At 65.7% G+C, this 23,279-nt stretch overlaps 1 protein-coding gene and 1 long non-coding RNA gene across 2 annotated transcripts; both read right to left on the bottom strand.

Moving 5' to 3' along the window:
• Window positions 1–631: 631 nt before the first annotated feature.
• Window positions 632–22,114, bottom strand: BMP1 (bone morphogenetic protein 1). The gene is made up of 20 exons (XM_069801001.1): window positions 21,903–22,114; window positions 12,646–12,759; window positions 12,410–12,562; window positions 12,198–12,315; window positions 11,087–11,265; window positions 10,869–10,974; window positions 10,356–10,480; window positions 8,621–8,736; window positions 8,232–8,334; window positions 7,580–7,696; window positions 7,351–7,496; window positions 6,843–7,038; window positions 6,638–6,763; window positions 6,366–6,526; window positions 6,054–6,234; window positions 2,283–2,408; window positions 2,069–2,196; window positions 1,755–1,968; window positions 1,413–1,663; window positions 632–1,160 (listed from the first exon to the last, which is right to left on the bottom strand). Exons 1-20 carry the CDS (start codon window positions 22,042–22,044, stop codon window positions 1,026–1,028), a joined length of 2,937 nt encoding a protein of 978 aa, XP_069657102.1. The 5' UTR covers window positions 22,045–22,114; the 3' UTR covers window positions 632–1,025.
• Window positions 3,154–6,047, bottom strand: LOC138688702 (uncharacterized). Its single transcript, XR_011327586.1, has 3 exons — window positions 4,790–6,047; window positions 4,255–4,644; window positions 3,154–4,006 (listed from the first exon to the last, which is right to left on the bottom strand). It is a non-coding gene; the product is annotated as an uncharacterized lncRNA (long non-coding RNA).
• Window positions 22,115–23,279: the final 1,165 nt, after the last annotated feature.

The raw sequence follows: 23,279 nt of genomic DNA, 5'->3' as shown, positions 1-23,279 counted from the left end.
TCGGGGTCGCCAGCATCAAAACACGAGACGAAGGAGGCGGGGGGGGACGCGAAGGTGCCGCGGCACGCGGGAACGCGAGGCGGGCGCGGGGGGCCTTGTGCCGCAGCCCACCAACCATCTGGCACCGGTTTGCTAGCGGGCGCAGGCGGACGGCACGGCGTGGGGAACGCGGCTGCGGCACGCGGTGGCTGGAGCACGTGGCACCCATCCACCCCGTGCCGGGGAAGGTGACTTGATGCGGGGCGATTTCACCGGCTCGGCTGGGATGTTCTTCTGGCTGAGATAATGGTGCAAAAGAAAAGGCGTGGGGTGAGCACCTACCTGCGGAGCTACCCGAAACAGAATCTTTGTTGGGGGGGGGAGCAGGCGGCTCCCTGCAGCGACAGACCCCAGCACCCAGCACCAGCGAGCGACCTGCCGCTGAGCCCTGCCACCTGCTCCCTCATCAGGGCAGAAGCGTTTTGCAATTAGCTGATTGCTCTGCTCCTTCAGCTGCAGCTCGGGGAGCCCTGAGGATGGAGGCGGTGGGGGGGCTGCCGCAGGGTGTTGGGGTGCTCTCCCCTCCCCGGGTCCAGCCCCGTTTTCTTCGGGGGAGGCTGGGGTGGAAGCAAAGAGGCTGGGGCTGCCCCCCTCCAAGTACAAGGGTATTTATTTCATCGGTACAAGACAGAGACAGCACCTTCTGTGTGTTGGGCTCTTCCCGGTTACTGGTTTGTACATTCAGAGAGCTGCGGCCGGCTCGGCCGGGGCGAGGAGGGGGAGCGGGTCCCGCTCAGCCCCCCCCGAGCGCCAGGGGGGCGGCTGTTGGCAGAGAGGACCCCCCCCTCCTCCTCTGCCCTTTGTGCCCGTGGGCGCCCGAGCCCCGGGGCCCCGTGCGAGCGTGTCTTGAGTGCTGAGGTTGGCTGTGTGCTCCTCCGTGCAGTCTGTGCGGGGCTGCGTTCCCCGCTTCCTTCATCCCTGCCCTCCTCCTCCTCCTCCTCCTCCTCCCCTGCCCGCGGGGTGGGGGGGGCCGGGACCCCCAGCCCTCATTTTCTCGTGTGCAGCGTGTCCTGGAACTTGGTGCTGGTGTAGCGAAGGTGGAAACCCTTCTTGTTGATGGTGTCGTCCGAGTGGAAGCGGATCATCACCGAATCTCCGGCTGAGTAGACCTCCTCGGGGGGCTGCCGGGGTGAGGGAGAGGGGTGCTCAGGACCACGAGCATCCCCGGGATGTGCGAGCATGGCGGGGGGGGGGGGGGGCGAAATTTGCAACAGGGAGGGTGCAAAATCATCGCACCCCCTTGTACAACCCCAAATCCCCCAGGGAATTTCTCTGCACCGCTCCGGCTTGGCTCAGCTTCACCCATCGCCCCTGCAGCCTCACATCTCTCCCTGCCCCGACCCACCCCGTCGCTCGCCCCATCCCCAGCTCACCCCGGACCCGCAGAAGCGGCCGAGGCGCGGGGCCGTCCCGTCGTAGCCATCGAAGAGCTCCATGTAGTCGTAGCCGCAGTCGGCTTCCTCCTCGATCTCAAAGGTCTGGAAGATGAGCTCCACGCCGTAGCCCTCCTCGGCCATGATCACCCACTCGCAGTCCGAGCCCCCCGGGTAGTTGTTATCCCCAAATTGCGCGTGCGAATACAAGTCCTTGGTCTTCACCTCGGCACGGACCTGGCCCCCGCACACTGGGGGAGAAGCCGACAGCGGGGGGAGTTTAGGAGGGTCCACACTCTCCCCCCACCCCATAACCAGGTTCCCCCAGCCCCGCGGTGGTACCTGTGGTGTGGGTGGCCTCGAAGCCCTTCTTCTGGACGGAGTTATCGGAGACGAACTTGAGGAACATCTTGTTGCCCGAGGAGAGGAGGGGCTCGGGCTCTTTGGCTCCGCAGAAGCGGCCGAGCGTGGGGGCTTTGGCATCCTTGCCGTCGTAGATCTCCAGGTGGTCGTAGGCACATTCCTGCTGCGCCTCCACGTCCAGCTCCGAGAAGGTCTGCGGAGGCGACGGCCGAGCCGCCGGCATTCAGTAGGGCTCGGTGGAGGGGACCCCCCCCCGGTACTGCTCGCCCTCCCAGTCCCCGCCCCGTCCCTACCAGCTTGACGCGGTGCCCCGGCGTGGTGGTGATGGCCCAGGTGCACTCCTTCTTGCTGGGGTATTTATCGGGCCAGTTGGGGCTGGTGATGGTCCCCGAGATGGATGTCACCTTATGGTCGCAGCCGGCTGCGGGGACAAGGAGGGGGTCATGGGTGCATGGGTGGGGGGGTCCTGCTGGGGATAAGGGGGGGGGGTGTGGGGCGCAGACCCACCTTCCTTGCAGTCGTGCTTGTTGTCGTGCAACACGAAGCCGCTGCGGCACTGGCACTCGTAGCTGCCGAAGGAGTTGAGGCACTCGTGCTGGCAGCCCCCGTTGTTCTTGGAACACTCGTCCTTGTCTGCCGAGAGAGCAGAGGAACCATGGCTGAGCGGGATGGGAAAGCCCGGCGGCCGGCATCCCGGTACGGCATCCCGGCACGGCACAGCCCTGCCCGGTGCGTGCCGGTCCCCAGCCCCACACCGCTGCCCTCCGGGGAGCAACCAGCCAAGCAAGCGCCTACGGCCAGCAGCAAGCAGATCCGCCGTCCCTTGCCCGAGCCGGGGCAGCCCCCGCGAGTGGACGGGATGGGTCCTCCTCTCCCTGGGTTCACCCATGGGCACAACCATTACCTGCTTACGGTACGGACGGGGAAGGCAGAAAAACACACAGTGACAACCAAAGATGCACAAGAAAGACCAGGACGCGGGAGTCCCTCTTTACTCATCGATAGGGAAATGTCACAGACACGGTAAAAATCGGGAAAAAAAAAAAAAACAAGATCAGCTGGTCAATGACAAAAACAACGGGGATGGGGCAGGAGGGTGCTTAAAACCAAAAAAAAAAAAAAAAAAAAAATTTTAAAAAAATTAAAAATAAGGCCAACAACCAGTTCTGTCAAGCAAGGGGCTGCCGGGGCCAGTGGCACAGCTCGGCTCGGCTCGGCCCCGGCGTGCTCCCGCGCGGCGGCCGGGGCCGCGGCGTTCCTGAGAAAGATGGAGAGGACGGCGTGGCTCAGGAGGGGCCCCTCGGCCGCTTCTGCAGGCGAAACTTCAGGCCGGGCGGGCGAGATTTCGGGGGCTGCAGCTGCTGCTTCTTCTCTGCAAAGAGAGAGGGAAAAAAAAAAAAAAGGGGGGAGCGATGGGGGAGCGGGGGGTGGCGGGGGGCGGCGGGGACGGCGGGGCATGCAGAGCGGCAGCCGGGGAAGCAGGCAGCGGAGGGGACCCCCGCAAGCCCCTCGTGCAGCCGGGGCTCGGCGGCGAGCGGCTCTGCGGGGAGGAAGAAGAGGAGGAAGAGGAGGAGGTGGCGTGGCTGGCTCTGGGAGGATGAGGATGGGCTTCGGGTGGGTTCCTGGGGGTGTCTGGGCTAGGGGAGGCATGGGAATGGCAGCGGAGGGGTTCGGGCTCGCCCGGAGCATGGCGTCCCCCCGGGCTGGCCATACTTACCTCCCAGCGCCCACCACCTGCCCCATGTCCCTATCGCCGGTGTCTCGGGGCTCGCCAACCCCCCCCAGAGCCCCCCGCTTTGGGGCCGGGCCGGGATGCTCCATGGCTTATCACCCCTCCTTGCTCCCCCTCCCCATGGGGCGATGGTTTGGGGAGTGGGCAGCGGTGGGGGGAAGCCAGCAGCAAGCGGGCACCAGCTACCCCAGCATCCCTCTCCGAGCTCATAGGGATGCTGGAGAAGAGCATCCCTCCTGGAGCCAGCGGCAGCAGCGAGGGTAGGGAGTGGGGGGGTCCTGTCCCAGCCCCCCCCAACCCCTCGGGGCAGCCCCAAGCCCCGCGGCCGCCTCTCAACCGGAGGCTGTAACCTGACGTCTCCTAGGTCTGAGAGAGGAAGCGAGGCGGAAAAGCTTGTTTGGGGATGGGAAGGGGCTTCAGATGGGCCGGGTGGGCTCAGAGCAGCTCCAGCACCGGGGGAGCGTGCGTGGCATCGCCCCGCCGGCAGGACGGAGGGAGCCTGGGCGGGCGAGACAAGAGCGGAGAGAGTTGGCAGAGGAAAGAAGCCCACCGGGTCGGTGTCTTTAGCAATCCTTTATTCTAACCAGCTTGCTCGCCGCAACCCGGCATTGCCGTGCGCTCACCGTTATCCCGGCGTGCATCCGATGGCTCCGGGCTGCTCACCGCCCCGCAGCCCCCGCCTGCACCTATCACCCCGCTACGGACCCCCCGTGCACCGGGGCTCGGCAGAGAGCCAGGGGGACGTACCTGGGTGCCGACACCGTGGCGGATTCCCGGGCGAACGCATCCTTACGCGCCAGCCGACGGAGCCGGCTGCTGCCTCCCGTCGCCCCAGCCCGCGAGGAGGAGGAGGAGGAGGAAGAGGAGGAAGAAGAGGAAGGGGCCACATCTTCGCCGGGGGAAAATGGGTGCCTGGGCGGCCAGGCTGCCCATGGCACCGAGGGGCAGAGCTCAGTGGCTGGCTGCATCCAGAGCGGTGGGGAAGGAGCGCAGAGACCCTCCGCGGCTAAAAAGGAGCCGCACGGGAGATGCTTTGCCCAAGGCTGGCCGGGAGCGACCCTGGGGGGGGGACTGGAGGAGGGACCCTGGTGTGGCCGAGTCCTCCAGCGTGGTTCTGCTGCCGGGAAAGCCCGAGACCTGAGCGGTGAGAGGTGGAGGAGAGGGTTTGGTGGTCCGGGATAGGGGTAGCCCCCATGGGACCGCCGCACATCCCGGTGGGAGGAAGAGGAGGAGGGCAAAGGGGAGAGGGAAGGAACCCGAAGCGCGGCGAGGGGACACTCACCCGGCTGCCCCGTGGTCCCGCTGCCGCTTGGCCGCCGGGCTTTCCCGAGGTCTCGCTTTGCTGGAGGGTGCCGGCTCCCGATGGCTGGGCCCCGCTGGGCACCTTACTTGCCTTGGTTTTAATTAAAAAAATAAAGCAAAGATACTCTACCCCTGGCCCGCGGGTCTCTGCCGCTCCGGCCAGCTGCCGGGCTGCCTCGGGGAACCCTGAGAGCTCCTGGGGATGCCGGCTCCCACCGCTCTCTGCAGCCGACCGGCCACGCTGCCCCTCAGAAACAGCCTCGATGGGGCCAAAAAGCAGCGGGAGGTGCAAGGCATCAGTGGTCCGGTCCAGCCCAGCCCAGCCTGTCCAGGAGGTGCCGTCGGTCGGTCGCTCGCGGCCGGGCTGATGTCCAGGGCACCGCACCGTGCCGAGGGAGACCCTTTCTTGCACGAGGGTCCCGTGGCAGCCCCCAGCCCGGGGACCAGCCCTGGGTGATGCTTGGCGGTGGCCGGTGGTGCGTTTCGCTCCGTGTCCCCATCTCTACCTCCCCAAGACCCAGCCGAAGGTGACACCATCTCCCAGCCGGGTGGCCCAGGAGAGGAGAGAGGACCACAGAACAGACAGGGATAAGCAGGTAATGGTTTTTGGGAGGAGGGACCACTCCGGAGACCTAAGACATGGTGGTGGCCGGATACTGATATTCCCGCTACGGCGTTAGCTGGGATGCGGAACACCCTGCCCGGGAAGCAGAGCAAGCCCGTGGCCGTGCAGCGTAGCGGGGTGGAACAGCACGGCAGGCAGCAGAGCGGAGCATCGCTGCCCTCCCCGCGGTAGCATCGCCCGAGGGGTGCAGTGCCCGGCCCGCGGCGGGGCTGGGGGGTGGGTGGGGGGAGAGCTGCTCCCCCCGGCCAGCGCTGGCCCCTCCAGGGCTAAGCACATCCCTGTCCCCAAAACATTTCCCTCTGCCTCTGCGGATGCAGCTGGAGCCCAGCGCCCGCTGGCCACTTGGGGACCTCCCGGGAGCACCCCAGGATCTGAAGTAGGACCCAATTGCCCCCCAGAAGAGGGGAGAAGCCTCAAGAGGCAGCAAAATATGCTGCCGGAGGGGGTTCAGACCCCACGAGGCAGAGACCCAAGGATCACCCTGCCGCCGGGCTGGGACCGGGGGCTGCACCCCCGGCGCAGGCAAGGACAGGCATTAGCAGCGGTTTGGGGGTGCGGGGAGGGTAGGCTCGGCGAAGGAGGGCAGGGGATGCCCGTTGCCAGGGCCGGGCAGCTCTACCTGAGAAGAAATGGGCTTTGAAGCCCTTTTTGGAGACGGTGTTGTCGGACTTGAACTCGATCCTCATGTTGTTGTACTGGGAGGTGATGACGTCCGGCTTCTCGGCGCCGCAGAACTTGCCGTGCAGCTTGGAGTCGGCGGTCAGCCCGCTGCGCACCTCCACGAAGTCGTATTTGCAGACCTGCGGGGTGCAAGGAAGGGGAAGGGGGGGGACGACAGGGGGCTGGTGGCACGGCTGTGCCACCCTGCCAGCCACCGGCAGTATCGGGGAGACGCACACGATGGAGAGGGGCTGCTCCCCGGCTGACTCACGTCATTGCCCTCGGTCTCGAAGAAGTCGAATTGCAGGGAGATGCGGTACTGGGTGGGGGCCACCAGCTGCCAGATGCAGTTCTTGTTGGGGGGGTACTCCTTCGGCCACCCCGGGCTGGTGATGGAGCCGTTGAGCTTGGTGAGGAAACCTCCGCAGGCGGCTGCAGGGCGGGAGGCACCCAGCGCCCGTCACGTCCCCGGGCTCCCTGGGATTAGGGATGCTGCACGGAGCGGGTGGGGGGACGGCGAGGCTGGGGGGGGGGATCACTCACCCTCGCAGCGGCGCTTGTCGGAGGCCAGCTCGTAGCCGGGGTCGCAGGCACACTTGTAGCTGCCCAGGGTGTTGACGCAGCGCTGCTCGCAGCCGCCGTTATTGGGACGCGAGCACTCGTCCACCTCTGGGTAGGGGCAGTGGGGTTGAGCGGGCAGGCAGGGCCCCCCCGGCCCCCCATCCCACTCCCCCGGCACATCTCCTACCTTTGAAGAAGTTGACGGCAAAGCCCGCCTTGTTGATGGAGCCGTCGGAGACAAATTTCATCCAGAGCTTGTTGGAGGTGCTCTTGATGTCGTCTGGTTTGTCGTAGCCGCAGTAGCGCCCGATGAGGCTGCTCGACTCGCTGCTGCCATCCCGGATCTCCAGGTAGTCGTAGGCACAGCTATCGTGCCGCTCGATCTGGCGGGGGGTGTTAACGGGGGACCGTCTTGGCCTCAGCATCCCCAAACCCTGCCTGTCACTTTCCTTATGCCCACGCTTCCAGACCCACGCACCCACCAGCCAAGGGAGCTGGTCTGCTGCATGGGGAAACTGAGGCACAGAGGCAGCGCAGAGGGATGCGGGTAGCCAGGCAGGGCAGCAACAGCCCCACTGCAGCCCCAAGCCTGTCCCGTGGGGTGCATTGGGTCGGGGAGATGCCACTGGGGAGATTTCCCCTTCCTACCCCAGGGAAGGGGGGGACCGGCACAGCACGGGGGGATGCTCACCCACCTCAAAGGACTGGAAGGTCAAGCCCACGTGGAAGCCCTCGGAGACGGTGATCTTCCAGATGCACACCTTGCTGGGTCGGTAGTCATCGGGGTAGTTGGGGGACTGGATGTGCCCGTTGTCCTTCTTCACGTCCCCCCCGCAGATGGCTGGAAGGGAGGAGAAGCTGCCTGAGCTCCCCCCACACCTTGCCCCACCGCCAGCCCCATGCCCCCTCCCTGCCCTCCCCTACCTTCGTAGACGGCGAAGAAACCTTTGCCCACCCAGTTGCTGCTGCTCCGAAACTCAACCCAGAGGCGGCTGTCGGTGGAGATGATGGGCTCGGGCAGCTTGTTCCCGCAGAACCTGCCTGGGGATGAAGGCGTGCTGGGCTGCCGCTCGCCGGGCACCCTCCTCTTCCTCGCCACCACATCCCGGTCCCTTCCCCCCCGGCCCCACACCCCTTGCCAGCATCCTAAAGGGAAAGCGCTGCTTCTCCCCCCGCTCCCCTCCGGCTTTTCTGGCTGTTTCACAGAAACTGGTTATTTCAGAGCGCGGGGTCAACTGGGATTTGGGGAACATCCAATTCACGGGGATAGGACCGAGATACCGGCATCTCCCTGGGGAGAGATGTGCCGGCCAGCTGGGTCAGCCGTACTGGTTTCACTGGTATGGGCCAGCAAACTGGTGAGCCCCGTTCACCCCCAAAAAACCCTCCGGGGCCAGCTTCCCCCCGCCCCAGGGCTTTGGCAGGTCACAGTCGGGCAGGGATACAGGCAGAGGGGAGTCCCTCACCCCGCTGCCTGCACCCGGAGCATCCCCATGGGGCAGGAGGTGAGGGCAGCAAGGCAGGCAGCGGGGCAGGCAGTGCCAGCCGGCCAGGCTAAGAGCTCCCGGTTGGTTACCTCGCAGCGTGGCCTTTCTCCAGAACCCGTCTCTCACCTCCACGTAGTCGTACCAGCACAGCCGGCTTCGGTAGAGGTCCAGGGTGGTGAAGTTCAGGATGATCTAAGGTTGGGGACAGGGGGGGAAGAGAGTGGGGTGAGCCCCCCCCAGCACCCCACGGGGGTCTCCGTCTGCCGTGCTCGGCCGTGCCGGGTGCCAGTGGTCCAGATGGCACCGGGACCCGCTCGGTGGTGATGCCCGGCAGCATCCCGAACCGTAGCGAGGCACCGGGCAGTGGGGGATGCTGGGGTTAGGGGCACCCCGAAAAAAGGGTAGAAGGTGGGGCAAGGAGGGAGAGGAGGGCTGGGAGGAGGTGGGGTGCCTTCGGTGCTGTGCCGGCGGCCGGTACCTTCTCTCCGGGGGTGACGGAGATCCTCCAGACGCAGTGCATGTGGGCAGAGTATCCGTTGGGGAACTCGGGGGAGGAGAAGTTGCCCTGGCTGTCCTGGAGCGTCTCCCCACAAGCTGCAAAGGGGGAAAAGCAGGGCTCAGACCCCCCCCGAAGCCCCCAGCATTGAGATGGGCGGCATTGGGTTCAGACCAGCTCCTGCCCCCAGCCCCCCTGCACCCAAATTCCCAGCCCCGAGGACAGCTCTGCAAAAAACCCCCCCCACCGCCTTACTGCAGCAACCCCAAAAACCCCCAAACCTCACCGGAGAGGCTGGTGATGGTCCCAGCTTCCCGGCACCCCCTCGCAAGCACCGTGCCCCCCCTTCCCCAGCCACCGAGCCCCGGATGCAGGAGCCATCCCATGGCCCCCCCCCCGTGCCCTGCCACGCCGCGGGGGCCCGGCTCGCCGCCCGGGCTTTGGGCAGGTTTATGCAGCCGCGGCTGGATCTGGCCCAGAACTGCCATCTGGAAGCCACATGATGCCGCGGCCACGGCACACGGCGCTTCGCTCCGGCTGTCGTGGGGCCAAGGCGGCCGCCCCCCACCTCCCGCTCGGGGCGGGGGGGCTGCGAGATGAAAGGTGAAACGTGAAAAAAAGGCAGCTTGAAACCTGGGCTCGCTGCCTTTTTTCCCTCCTTGCTTCGTAGTGGAAACAAAGGGAAGGGAAAGCTGGGCTGCAGAGGGGATTTTGGGGGGGGGCTGCTTTTTTGGGGCTTTTTTTTTGTTCCCCCCTCCAAACTAATCACTTTTCCTGCTCGCACTCGCAGCCCCGTTTCCCTGCAGCCCCCGAACGTGGCACGGCTGGCTGCTGGGGCCCCTCACAAAAGCGTCCCTCTTCCAGGCTGCTAATTAGTTGCTGGAATTAAGCGGGAGCGTGCGGGAGCCAAACTCCTTGCAGATGTTGCTGGTAAAGTCCCAGAGCACGTGCCTGCAGCCGGGGGACTCGTGCCAGCCTCCCCAGTGCCCGGGGCAATGCCACCGCTCACGGGCCACGGTCCTCAGTGCCGTTCAAGGTGCCGACACGTGCGCCGGTCGTGCCGAGCATCCCTTGCTCTGCACCGGCCCCGGGGAGGACCGTGGTCTGCGGTGGGACCGTGCTGTCCCACCCCGCCGGTAACAGCCCTGCATAACGCCCAGCTGTGCCTCATCCAAAACCCTCTTGCTGTCGGGGTGAGTTGGAGGATGCTCTTGGAGGATGGTCTCCGAGGATGCTTTGCTCTCAGAGGATGCTCTCCTGTCAGAAGATGCTCTCAGGGGACGCTCTGCTCTTCAAGGATGCTCTTGGAGGATGCTCTCTGGGGGATGCTCTTTTCTCAGAGGACTGGGAGGAGAGGGCAGCTGAGGATGCCCTTGCTCACACCAGCAGAGCCCCGTGGCTCACCGAGGTCTCGCATTTAGCTTCTGCTCACAAACACCCCAGAAAAGTCCCATGGATGGAGGAAGGCAACTTGCGTGGTCCTCGCAGGGGGTCCGATGGTGAGGAGGACCCCAGAGAACGTTTTGCCACTGGAAACAGGGGATGCAGCCAGGGCAATGCTTCCTTTGTCAAGTCTCGGGGTGAAAGCAGAGCCGTTCCCCGGCAGATACGGCCCTGTGCGCGCTCACCCCAATCCGATCAGCCCGGCGGCTGCTCTGGCCCCCCGGCAGTGACACACCGCCCCGGCCCAGGGCTCAGCCGTCCCGGTGGCACTCACCCGGGCAGCGGTAGAGCTTGCGGGCCTGGGCGATGTCCCCTTTGCTCAGACGCGTCCGCTGGCCGATGGCGGGCCGGACCCCGTTCACGTCATACTTGGGCAGGATGGTGTCGAGGAAGATGCCCCTGGGGCGAGAGCAGGCAGAGGCTGAGCGGCGGCTGGAAAGCGCCTGGTCTGCGGCTGCTCCCCGCTGCTGGGGGAAGGATGCTAAAAACAGCCTGGCTAATTAAAGCCTGCGGGCCGGTGAGTCAGCGGGGACGCGTCCCCGCTGGAGGTGACCGCGGGGACAAGCACCATCCCTGCCCTGAAATGGGATGCCATAGGGCTTCATCCTGCCCGGCATGCCATGGCACGGCTCTGCTGGAGATGGGAGCCTTGCACAAAGTGCATTAACCTCATGCAAAGCTGCTAATGTGCCACCATCTCCTCCCCCAGGGCTGGGGACCCCACGCCACTGTCTCAGGTGCTGTGGGAAGGACGGAGACCCGTGGGCGAGCCACCCCGGCCGCATACCTGGAGAAGGTGTTCCTGGCGTAGTGCATGATGCTGTCGAAATCGTATGTCTCACCCAGCGACTCCACCTCCTCCGGCTCCATCTTCAAGAAGTTGTACTCCTGCCCTGCGGAGGCAGGCGGGATGGGGATGCCGTCAGGGGGAACCCTGGCTTTGGCAGCACCCCACAGCAGGGAGGAAGAGGAAGAGGAGGAGGGAGGCTGGTCCCTGGTCCCTACCTGGCTGGATGTTCTCCCGGATGATGGAGACATGGTCATCCCGGTCGGGGCGCGTGTGCTCGTGCCAAAACCCGATGACGTGGCCCAGCTCGTGCACCACGATGCCAAATTTGTCACAGTTTTTGCCGATGGAGATGGCCTGGGGTCCCCCTCCTCGGCGGCCCACATAGGAACAGCACCTGGGCGGGGAGGTGGGTGGCACCGGGTCAGCCCCGGCTCTCCCAGGGGATGCCCCTGCGGTGTGGGCATCCCAGTGCTTCCCTGGGTAAAGACATGAGTCAGGCTGGAAGCATCAACCCTCCTGGTCCCGCTCGGTGTGGAGCATCTGGGAAGCATCCCTGCTGCCTCGGCTGGCTGGAAGCTTCAGCCGTCCTGCCCACGCAGGGAGCTTGAGCCATGCCTCCAACCTCAGCTCCGCCTGGAAACTGGGAGACCTCTGCTCCTGCCCCTGGGCTGCCTGGCACGGCACAGCACGGCACGGCACGGCACAGCACAGCACGGTACGGCTGCGGGCAGCCCCGGCATCCCAGGGTGCTGCTCCCATGGGTGCCCATCCTGCACTGGTGATGGACTCTTGCTCACGCCTGCCAGCTCGGCTGGTCCAACTCTGCACGCCAGCCCCAGGCTCAGGGTTTGCGCCCATGCGGGGGCGCGGACCGGCACCCCCCGCCGCCGTTCACAGCCCGTTCCAGGGGAAAGCCTCCTCCTAACCACCATCTGCTTGGCTGGGGCTGTGCCCTGACGCGTGAAGATGCTGAGCTCTTCCAAACCCCTGTTTCCTTTGGCGTCAGCCCTGCTGCAAGCCCGGGCTGGTGCTGCGCCACCGACCTCAGCCCCCGGCCCGGTCGGTGGCTCCAAGACCTCCTGTGCCTCAACCACCCTCAGGGAGCAGACCCCACGGACAGGTCCCCTTTGCACCCCAGCCCTCCACGAAACCGAGCGGGTCTGGGCCAACCATTTAGCACCACGCGCACACTGACATGGGCCTTTTGGTACCAACGCACGTCAGCTGAGCATCCTAACAGCCACCATGCTCCCTCCTTGCAGCGCAAGAGCCAAGGGGCAGGGTGGTCCCGGTGCATGCCCGGGACCCCCCCCTTAGTCCACGTACCCGCAAGGGCGGTAGGTGAAGACGATGTAGCTGTCCTCATCGTTGCGCTCCAAGAAGGTGACGCAAGTGTGCTTCTCCCAGTGCCGCATCGCCTGCCGGAAGATGGCTCGCTGGCTGCCTGCGGGAGGGGGCGGCGGGGGCCGTCAGCCCGGCATGGGGAAACTGAGGCACGCCGGGGACGGAGCATCCGCCCCCGGCTCACCTGCACTCACCGCTGAAGTTGCCGCTAATCACGTAGGGGATGACCCCGTCCGGCCACACTCTCTCCGGCCGGGACGTGGCGGCACGGCGGCTCCGTGCCCGTTGCCGGCCCCGGCTGCGCGGTTGGTGGCCCGGCCGTGGGCTGGCGTTGGTGGAGTTGCTGCCTGTGGGGAGCAGGGCGGGGGGGTCAATGCGGGCAGCCCCCCGGGGATGGAGGCGGCCGGGAGGGCTGGGACCGCGGTGGTACCTGAGGAGTTGGTGGGCAGGCGTGTGATGGTGTGGCGTGCCAGGTCCACCACCCGGTCCACCTGGAAGAGCTGCAGGTCTTCCTCGTCCAGAGCAATGTCTCCCAGGAAGGCAGCTGCGGGAGGGGGACGAGGTGTGAGCCCCCCCCATGCCGCTGCTGAGAGACCCCAAACCCCATCGGGGCTGGGCTCCCCGCACCCGGGCTCCCCGCACCCAGCCCCTCTGCACCCAGCATGACCCTGAAGAGGAAGGCAAGCCCTTCCTCCTCCTCCTCGTCCCCCTTTCCTTCAACTGGGGGCCGGGAAGGAAAGCGAGCGTGGTGCTGGCCGGGCTCCCCCCGCTCCCCAACCCGCCACCGTGTCGGCTCTCCCAGCAGCCAGAGCCAGCCCCGTGCTGACATCTGGTTCGCATAAAGCCCGGTCCATCACTTTTTAGGGTTTCTGTTATTATTTGTGTTGCAAAACTGCCTTTTTTTTTTTTTTTCTTCACCGTGCAAAACCCAACGCTGGGCTTGGGACCCCCTTCCTGCCCGGCTCCTGCCCCCCAGCCCAATTCGAGCTCCGGCAGCCCTGAGATGCTCCAGTGACCTCTGAGTCATCTGCCACCACGAAGCAAAGCCATATGGCCCGGGAAGCTCCCGCTGCGCCCAGCACCCGCAGGAACGGAGCTGGCCGAGGAGCGTCCGTCTGTCCGTCCATCTGCCAGGGCCAGGAGCCCCTCCGGCACCGCTCTGCCACGGCTCCCGTGGTGCAGAGATGCTTCGACATTACAGGGCTGGAGGACACAACCCTGCACGGCCCTTCCTCCTCCTCTTCCTCCTCCTCTTCCTCCTGCCCTCCCGCGCGCCACGGCTTCGCCATGAGTCAACGCTGCAGGACGCGGCTCCCGGCTTCGGCATTTGGCCGGCGCCGAGCCCCGGGGACCCGGCTTTTGCGGAAACACGGCGGCCTGAGCACGAGGGCTGGCTGAGGTCATGCCGTGCCGCTGCGCCAGCGCCGGCACAGAGGCTCTGGATGTGGCCGGCGTGGGGTGGAGCTGGGTTTCTCGCCGGGTTTGTGGGCATCTGGGGTTGAATGGGTGGTCCTGGGCATCCCCTGCCCTCGCCGGCCCCTGGGGAAGGGCAGGGGAACGGCAGCGGTGGGCAGTGGGGTGGCTGGAGCAGCTTAGGGGCTGATGGGGAGCGGCGCCAAGTTCGCGCGCTCCGAGCAATTAACGAGTGGATCCCAAAAGAGCCACTAATTACGAAAGCAAGGCGGGACATTTAGGATAAGCCTGACGGGTCCAAAACAACCGGCACGGGGTGAGAGGAACAGCCCGGGCACCCTCGCTCAACCGGACCCTGTGGCTTTGCGTGGCACCCAGCCCAAACCCCGCTCCGGCGGTGGCACGGAGCATTTTGGGGTGAAAGAGCCATGTTTTGGGGCTGTCCCCGGCACCATCCAGCCGGTGGGCCCATCCCAGCGGAGGAAGCCCCAGGGCGGAGAGCAGACCTGCTGGCAGAGCCAAGGGAAGAGCAAACAAGCCGGGGCCGGCACCTCCCCTGGCACCAACCTGCCGCTGGCACGGCCAGGCTGCAATTTGAGGGCAGAGCAGAGGCAGGAGCCGGCCCCGGCCTCCCCGCACCCTCCCCGGGGCTGGGAGAGACGTGTCCGAACGGGCAGCGCGGGGGAGGACCAGGGCCTGGGAGAAGGACGAGCATCCCGTGCCAAGAGCTGCGTGGAAAGACAAGGGAAAGTAAGCTCGCTTACAGCCGAGCAAGCGCCGGCAGAGCCAAGTGATATAGAAACCATATGTGAGGGATTTGGGATACGTGAGAGAACCGGGCAGGCGAGCGTGGGGACGTGGGGCTGGTTTCCCAGGCGGTTGCGAGGCAGCTAGAATCCCCCAAAAATCCCCAGCCCGGGGCGGGGGGAAGGCGGCTCGCTACTCCCGGAGGGGACATCGGAGCCGTGGGGCGGAGACGAGGGGGTGTCCCGGCAGCGATCCCTGTAAGGACACTTTGGGGACAAGCCCAAAGCGTTGGATTGAGAAACTTCCACGTTGATTTGGGCTCTGGTCGCATTCTCCTCCCATTTGCTCCCTGTGCATCCTGGCCCCGGAGACACGTGGGCTGGTTTGGGGGTGGGGGGGGGGGGTCTCTGCTCACCAAAATCCCCCAGATGCTGTTAACCTCTCCGAGGGGCTTCGTCGGAGATGCTGCCACGCTGCTGCCACTTGTCCCTTCCCGATTCATGCCTTAGCAGCTCACCAAGCGAGCATCCTCCCTCCACGGTGGAAGGGACCCCGTGCAAGCGAAGGGGACCCCCTGCAAGAAGAAGGGACCCCCTGCAAGCAAAGGGGACCCCCTGCAAGCAGGGGGCTCATGGGGTGAAGGTGCCAGGGGCAGGAGAGGTCCCAGCCCACTGCCGCGGGCAGCGAGGAGCTGGCGAGGTTCGGCAGAGCACAGGTCAGAGGAGGGGGAAACTCATGGGGGAGCCCGGTTGGGGTGCAGCAGGGAGATGCCAGCTTGGCTTCGTGCTCACTGGGGAGCAGACAGCACCCACCGAGGCGTCACACCTCTCAGCACCCATGCTCAGCAACCTGCACCCTCACCCTGCTGGGGCACGATGCCACTCCGGTGCCTGAGAAAACCCAGGACACGGGGCACAGCCCCCCAGCCATCCCTGTAAGGGACCCAGTGCCCCCGAGCCGTTCCCAGTCCGTGGGCTGTGCCCTCTGCTCAGCCCGGTGCTGGCCGTGGAGGCACCGGGGGCAAGGTCCGAGCCACAGAGGTGCCAGCAGGCGGGATGCGGTGCCAGCAGGGCAGATATGATGCCATCAGACGGGATGCGGTGCCAGCGGGGCACCAGCTTCAAGGGCAGGCACCGGCCACGGGGTCACGGTGGCCCCATCCTCGTCCTCATCGGCCAGAGAGGAATGGGGACGGGAGTGGGGAAGGGACGAGGGGGAGCATCTGGGCTCTGGCTATGCGCATCCCTCCCGCCACCCAGAAAACAACCAGCTGTTTGGGACCTGCTGGCGAGGCTCCCACCAAGCTCTTCCTCACCCCGAAGCCAGGAGATAACTCAGCCCTCCTCTGTTGTTTGACTTTTTGTGCTATGTATTTTCTTTCGGGTTCTTGGAACGGTGACGTAACCCCCGGGGCTGAAGCTTTAGACAAACAAGGTTTTTCATTCGGAGCTGGGGCCAACCCCTGCAGCACCCCATCCCGATGCTACAGGCATGTCCTGCCCGTGCACAGCTCGGTGGCTGTCCCTGCGCGGTCCCTCTGTCCTCCCTGCCGTGGCACACCAGGGATGGAGGAGCTGCTCAGCATCCTTTATAATCCCAGGCAAGGCAAGCGGTGGAGAGGGGTACCCGTGGGCCTGACCTCTCCGGCATCACCAGGATGTTGGGATGAGCCTGACCTCAGACTCCACCAAGGCTGGGGACTGTGTCGCAGGAAAAAAAATTAAAAAATAACCCGCGGGAAGAGGCCGGGGCGCGAACACGGTGTTCTGGTGAGCAGGCAAAAGCAAACAGAGCAGCGGGGAAGCCTTGGCAGGGGAGGGCGGCAGATAAACAGGACGGGATCATGTTCCAGGTCAGTCTGGGGCAAACGAGCCTCCATCCGTGGTGCCGAACGGGAAAGACCCTCATCCCTGCAGGGCTTTCACCAGCCCTCGAAGCAGCACAGGGCAGGACGGGCTCCCGTGGCTCCGGCAGGATGGGCAGCATCTCCTGCCCGGGAGCAAAAGCTCAGCCCAGCCTTCTCTTGCTGGTTTAGCAGCTCCGGCCCAGCCGCTGCGAGTCCTCGTGCGATGCCGAGCCACGAGCATCGCTCCTGGTGCGAAGCGTGGAGCAGAGGGAAGGGTTCGGAGCGTGAGAGGAGGCAGGGAGTGAGCCGCTCTGCCCCAGCCAAGGACGGAGGCATCGCTGGGGTGGGATAGAGGAAAGCGGTTTAATAGGTGCATCCCGGCCTCGGCCGAGCTGCCGGGTCGTAAAGCCGTGGAGTCACCGGGGCAGCATCCCACTGGCTCGGCAGAGCCGTTAAATATGTGAGGAATGCTCCTCGCGCCGCCCCCTCGCCCCCGCACGCCAGCCCAGCTGCGCCCGCTGCGAGCTCCGCTCCCGGCAAAACACGCCGGGGCCACGGCCAGAGGAGCGGGCACCCCGCTTGGCTGGGCCTGGGGGGGTCCCCCCATTCTTTGGGGGTCTGCCCTGCCCGGAGACCCCTGGGACGGAGGCGTAGGTGTAAAGGCAGAGGGATGCGGAGCATCCCAGGGGCTGTCGGGGTTGGGGGGAGAAGCCCCCCATTGCTGCTGCCTCCTGCCGAGGTCCCTGCCGGGTGCCAGCTCTCCCCCTGCCACCTCTGTGGTGGCCCCGCAGAGACCCCGAGGACAGTGGGGACAGGACCGCGGCACGCAGCAGAGGTGAGCCAGGCCCTCTCCTCTCCCCCGGCAGCAGCGCAGCCCCTCTCCCGGTGCCCCTCGCCGGCAGCCGGAGAGAGGGAGCAGCCAGCCTGTAAATGCCGGGGCGAGGAATATTTGCTTTCCCAGAGCACCTTCCGACGAGCGCAGCAGGCACAAAGCAGGAATTCAAGCCTCGGCGGCCAGGCTGGGAGCCAGGCCAGATCACGGCCCCTCCGCAAGCAGTGGGGAAACTGAGGCACGGGGGGACAGAGCCGGTCAGCACCAAGGGGCAACCCCCCGAAGAGCCAGTCCTGGCACACAGCCGCTCTGCTATCGGTCACTGTCCCCGCAGGCAGCTGGGACCCCCTGCCTGCTGTTTTCTTGCCGGCACATCCTTGTCCCAGCAGGTCCCTTTGTGAGACTGGCGGCTGTACCAGCACTGGGCACCCTCCTGCCAGCAGCCCTGCTCTCCTTTCCCCAGGGTGCAGGCAGAAAGCAGCATCCAGGCAGCCGGGGAAGGCAGAGATGCTAAAGTACAGTGTCCAAGGTGGAGGGATGATCCCTCTCCCCAATTCCCCTCCTGTCTCCTCTGTGCATCCCTCTGCGGTTCAAGGCACATCTCGCCCGGAGGCAGCACCGTCTCCGCCACCGCTTCCCGGGGCATCCATGGCCAATTCACCTCCCCAGCCCTGGGTATCGGGGTGCAGGCTCCGAGCCCTTTGCCTACTCCATGCCGGACGATGCTGCAGCATAGGATGGAATAAGCACCGTGAAGCCTGGCCTCTAATAAACACGGCCCCGCAGCAGCAAACATCTTCCAGCTAATGAATGTCTGGGGGCAGGTCAGGAGCAGGAGGGATGGTTTGATCACTCCGGGGGAGGATTTTCCTTCTGTTTCTCTTCCGTGACAGCAAACGGAGGAGAAAGCCTCCTCTGGGGCTCAGCGTGGAGGATGCCAAACCTAAGGCATGTCCGAGCCCCTGGGAAGAAGCGGGGGAGAGTGCTGCAGAGCTGTGTGTGGGGAACGGGCTCTCCCTGCCTCCCCTCTGCAAAGCCAGGTCACCGAGGAAAACACAGCCTGGGCCAGCGGCATCGGTCACTTGTGAAAGGGAGAGCTGCTGGAAAGGAAAATATTTGCAAATTGCTCTGCCAAGGGGATTGGGGGGGGGGGGTTGTTGTTGCATTCCCCTGCGAGGAGGGGAGCCCAGCGGTGGCAGGGTGAGAGCGGGGACCGGAGCCCATCGGGGATGGGAACGCGCCCCGACACCCGGCTCAGCACATGTGGGGGTAACCCGGGCTCTCATGGCTCGGGGCAGCCGCCCCGGCAGGATTGGCCCCTGGTAGCGGCACTGTGCCTGTCCCTGCCGCTCGGCACCAGCCCTGCCAAGGGGCACCGGCTCCCAAGGGCTCCCAGACCTCTGTGCATCTGCCCCAGGGCTCTGGCTGCAAACATATACCCCCCCTCGTGCTTTTATTGCTCAACCCTGTCCCCACCAGCCCTCCCCACGCACCGATTAACTCCTTCCAAAGTTTGCTTGCAGCTCCCTGGCCGGGCTGCTTAAACCCTCCTGCAGCTTGAGAGAAGGGGGGGATTTTCTCATTGCCTTTTGCATGTGTACAGAGGGGGGTTTGCCATACAAAGCCCCTCCCGGGGTAGACGGGACAGCGGTGACCGACAGCCCTCCTGCAGCCCTTGGCCAGGTTATAAGCGGGACACTCGCTCTCCACAGCTCGGCGGGATGGCAGCAGGATGCTGTTTTCTCTCCCCGCCGCGACGCCGGAGACCCCCGTGAAGCCTCGGCAAAGCCGTGGGCAACCAGGAGGGCACGTTCTCACCCAGAAAACACCCTCTGCGGCACAGTCAAGATGAAAAATTTGGGGAAAACCACCCATGAGCCATCCTCCCTCCTTTGCCCGTATCCCTCCCGGCTGCTTTGTTCTCCCCGGGTCCGGCCGTGGTTCCCCAAGGCCGCCCCATCCCACCGGCCATGTGTTTCCCAGCCCCGGCACGGCGGCGGATAAAGCCTCAGGAAACGCCATCTCCCCCCTCGCCACGACCCGCCGGCGTGAATCAGCAGCCGGAGTGTTTCCCAGGAGCCGGGAAGGGAGGGCAGGGAGGGCGGGTGGGCGAGCGAGCCCCCCAGCCTCGCCATCGCACACCCGGCCCCCGCCGGAGCACGCCACCGCGCCGAACGGGTGATTACACAAAGATAAAGCAGATCCCGGGATCGGCCTGAGATTTCCAAGGTCTCTGTGCCATCCTGAGCCCTGAACCGCAGGCCTCCTGCCGGCCCCGGCTCCGCGGGTGGATTTTTACCCTGCATGAATAAGCGACATATAACGGCTGGAAAATATTTTTGGGCAGCTTGACAAGTGTGACTGCAACCAGTAGCCTTCGCTGACTACGCCTGGAAAGTGTAATCTAGGTGAAACCCAGGCGGCCGGAGCCAGAGCGCTCCAGGCACGGCTGGGAAGCTCGTACACCCGGGGAGGGGGGCTCAGGCCCCCAGCCCCATTCACGCACGTGATGCTCCCCGTGCCCATCGCTCTGCCATCACCCTGCGGGCAGGAGATGCTGAGCCCCCCGTGGACAGCATGGGAGAGCAGATTCCCCCTGAGCAGCTACCTTGGGGGGCTGCGTGAGCCCTGCAGAGCTGCGCACCCCCCATATCCCCCTCCCCACGAGTGGGGGGAGCAGGGTGACAGCACGGCCGTGGGTAGCAGAAGCACACCAGCCCCACCCCCAGTTTAGCCTGGCACCTCCAAACGTGACCGTGGAGCCGCACGCGGGGAGTGAGGCAGGCTGCATCCCTCCCCAGGTGCTGGGGGCACCCGAGGGGTCCCTGTTCCCGTGGCCGAATTGCTCAGCAACCCCCCCAGGATGAGCCAAGAACAAACCCTCGGGCTGGACACGTTTGGTCAGTGCTCGGACAGGCTCTGCAAACACAGGGAGCCGCGGCCGAGCTTCTCCCCCGGCGTGGTGGGGTGTGGTGGGAGCGATGCCGGTTGCCTTTCCCGGCCGGAGACTCGACCAGGATCCAACCCAGCGGCTGCTCTCTTCACCGCTGGGCACTGAGACCTGGATATCCTGCTGACCGGGTGAAGGGAAACCGGGGCCACGGCTAATTCCTCCCTCCCTGGCTGCCCGGGGGCTGGTCCAAGGGCCGGATCTCCCAGCGGTCCCATTTTGGCATCCCTGGCAAAGAAGCGGCAGCACGGGCAGCTCTCTTCCCCTGCTGTGGCAGGGCTGGCCTGCTGGCACCGGTGCAGACGGGTGGCATCACCGGGGCAGCCGGTGAGCCGCGGGCAGCCGTCCTGCCAGGACGGGCGGCCTCAGGATACCTCTGGCATGAGTTGTGCCGAGGAACCCAAATTCCTCTCCCGGCACTTCCCTTCCTCGTAGCCTCGCCGGGACCCGCGGCAGCGGCAAGGCCTCGGTGCTCAGCTTTTTCCAGCGCTGCCTGAAGCCTTGGGGGGGGACTCGCCACCCCAAAACAAAAACAAGCCCCCACATGGGTCAGGGGGATGCTGGGGAGGGGGTGTTTGTGGCTGCTGAGCAGACCCCACTGGTGGACCTCCCCGTCCCAGTCCTGTGGACATCAACTGGGGGTAAATACCCGGCTCGTGTGGTGCGTGGCAGGGCCTGAACCCCCCCCCCGGGCCCCCAGGGAAGAGCTGCAGTAATTAAATTAGTCACATAAGGATCTCGTAAAGGCACGCCGGGAAGGCGGAGGGGGGGGGGAATAGCCACCTCGCCGGCCCCGAGAGGCGATGGGGGTCTCGGGGTGTGCGGGAGCGGGGTGAGGAGGGGGCCCTCACCCACTAGCAAAACCACTCCTAATTAGTTTGGCTCATCAGCGGGCAAAGCCTTCTCTCTCCCGTGCAGCTGGATGAAGTGGGAGCGGAGCGGAGGCTCCAGCCGGCTCTGCCCGGACAGTTTTGCAAGCCTAGCTGTTTCAGCCCGGGAGGGCAGGAAGGGAAGGATTTTTGGCCAGAAAAAGCCCTCATGTAGACAGAGTTATATCAACAGACGCCTTCCAGTGCAGACAATGCCATTAAAGAGAAACGTGATCCTCCAGCCAGGACCCGCCAGACCCAAGCCCTTGCCTCTGTGTTCAGCCCTGCCTGTCCCTCCCGTGCCTCAGTTTCCCCCCCCCCCGAAAAAAAAATCCTCCCATCCCCTTTATCTCGCTCTGGGAGACAAGGACTGTCCCCCCCGTGGCACCCAGCCTGCTCCCAGCCCTTCCAAAATCTAAAGAACAGCTCAGCAGCAATCCCCTGACCCAGCACGGAGGGACCCCGGCCCGGGGGGGGGGACACGACGATGACAAACACCTCCCGGGCTAAGCCTGGCCCGGGCGTCCCGGGACGCTACAGCCCGACCGGACCCCGGGGGGGGACGACGACGACGACGACGAGGAGCTTTCTCCGGTTGCGGTTTGGGAGAGAAGGAGAAAGCCAAGGGACACGGAGCGTGGGTCCGGCTTTGGGGTGGGCTGGGTGCGGGGGTGGGCTGGGGTGGGGGCTGCCCACCGCCTTTGACAGCTGCCGGTGCGGCCAAGGCTGGGGAGAGAAAGCGGGGCGCCGTTCCAGCCCCCCCCCCCCACCTAAGTACAACCAGATGCATCCCCAACCGGGGCCGGCCGCTGCCCGCCCCCCGTCGTCCCCCCCGGCAGCGGGGAGCCCCCAGCCCCGGGGCCAGCACGGAGCCGGGGGGGGGGGAGAGTGTGAAGCCAAGTTTCCCCGAAGTTGGGAGCCGTGGGGGGTACACACTCCCCCTCACACACACTCACACCAACAACCCCCCCCATCCCGCCGGGCTCCCCTTTGTCTGCCGGCCCGGCCGCCCCCCCCGCCCCGGTCCTACCGGCTTTGCAGGGGTCCTTGTAGTCCAGGGGCTCCGCGTCCTCCTCCTCTTCCTCCTCCAGCACGTAGGAGTAGTCGGGGAAGTGCATGGCCCGGGCCAGGAGCAGGCAGAGGAGCAGCCCGCAGGTCCGTAGCCCGGCCATGGCTCCGCGGGCAGCGGGCGGGCAGGGGGAGGCGGGCGGCTTTTTTTTTTTTTTTTTCCCTTCTTTCCTTCCCTTCTTCGCTCCCTTTTTTTTTTTTCCCCTCTCTCTCTCTCTCCCTCTCCCTTTTTTTTTTTTTTTTTTTTAGGGAAATGAGATCTGGCGGGGGCGGGTTCAAGCGCGGAGCTCGGCCCCTGCAGCCCCGGGCGCAGGGCTGGGAGCGGGGCCAGCGCCGGGGGGGGGGGGGGGCGGCGGGGCCGCGCTGCTGCCGGGGACCCGGTCCGCAGCCCCCTCTTCTGCCCCCCCCGAAGCCTCCGGTCCGCAGTCCCCTGACCCGGTCCTGCACCCCCGGACCCCGTCCTGCACCCCGCTAAGTCCCGGTCGTGCTTGTCCCGTCCTGTACCCCCCACCCCCGGTCCCATCCCGTATCCCCCAGCACCGATCCGGCCGCTGTATCCCCCAGCCCCCGGTCCTGCACCCCGCAACCTCTGCTCCTGCACCCCAGTCTACACCCCATGGCCTTGGTCCTGCACCCCACATCCCCAGCCTGCAGCCCCCCCAGTCCTGCACCCCTTCCCACACCCCCATGTCCTGGTCTTGCACCCCACATCCCTCAGCCCTGCTCCTGCACTCCCCACATTCTCCAGCCCTGCACCCCATATCTCCTGGTCCTGGACCCCCCCAGTCCCACAGCCCTGGTCACCCCGCATCCCACATCCTCCCAAGCCTTACTGGAGCAGAGGAGGAGGAGGCAGCATCCCTAGCCCATGCACTCTTCCCAAACATAGGTGAGCTCTGGGCCCTGGAGCAGGCGCCGAGAAGCTGCCTGCACCCCACAAACCCCCAGGGCAGCATCATGGACCCTGCCTCCTCCTGGGGGGGGGCTCAGCCTGGAGCCCCCCACCCTGGGATGCCATGGGAGCGTGGGGCCGGTGCTCCATCTGCCTTCCCCCCCCCGACACCAAAGGCAGCCCTGCACCCAGAGACACCCAACCTGCACTGGTGCACTGGTCACAGGCCTGCCAGGAGCTGGGCGAGCACCCTGGGGAGGGTGGGCGAGCACCCCGGGAGCTGGGTGAGCACCCCAGGGAGGGCAGGGCAAGCACCCCAAGAGCGGGTTGAGCACCCCAGGCTGACCAGAGGGTGCCCAGACAGCAAGGCATGGGAGAGGCGGCTGGCAACCCTGGCTGGGCCGTGTGGCCGCGTGTGCAAGCGTGTGTGCACACGTGTGCACGCGT

Source organism: Haliaeetus albicilla, chromosome 13 (assembly GCF_947461875.1).
Source record: "Haliaeetus albicilla chromosome 13, bHalAlb1.1, whole genome shotgun sequence".
In the NCBI taxonomy this organism is placed as follows: domain Eukaryota; kingdom Metazoa; phylum Chordata; class Aves; order Accipitriformes; family Accipitridae; genus Haliaeetus; species Haliaeetus albicilla.
This window is presented reverse-complemented; position numbering and strand designations above follow the sequence as displayed.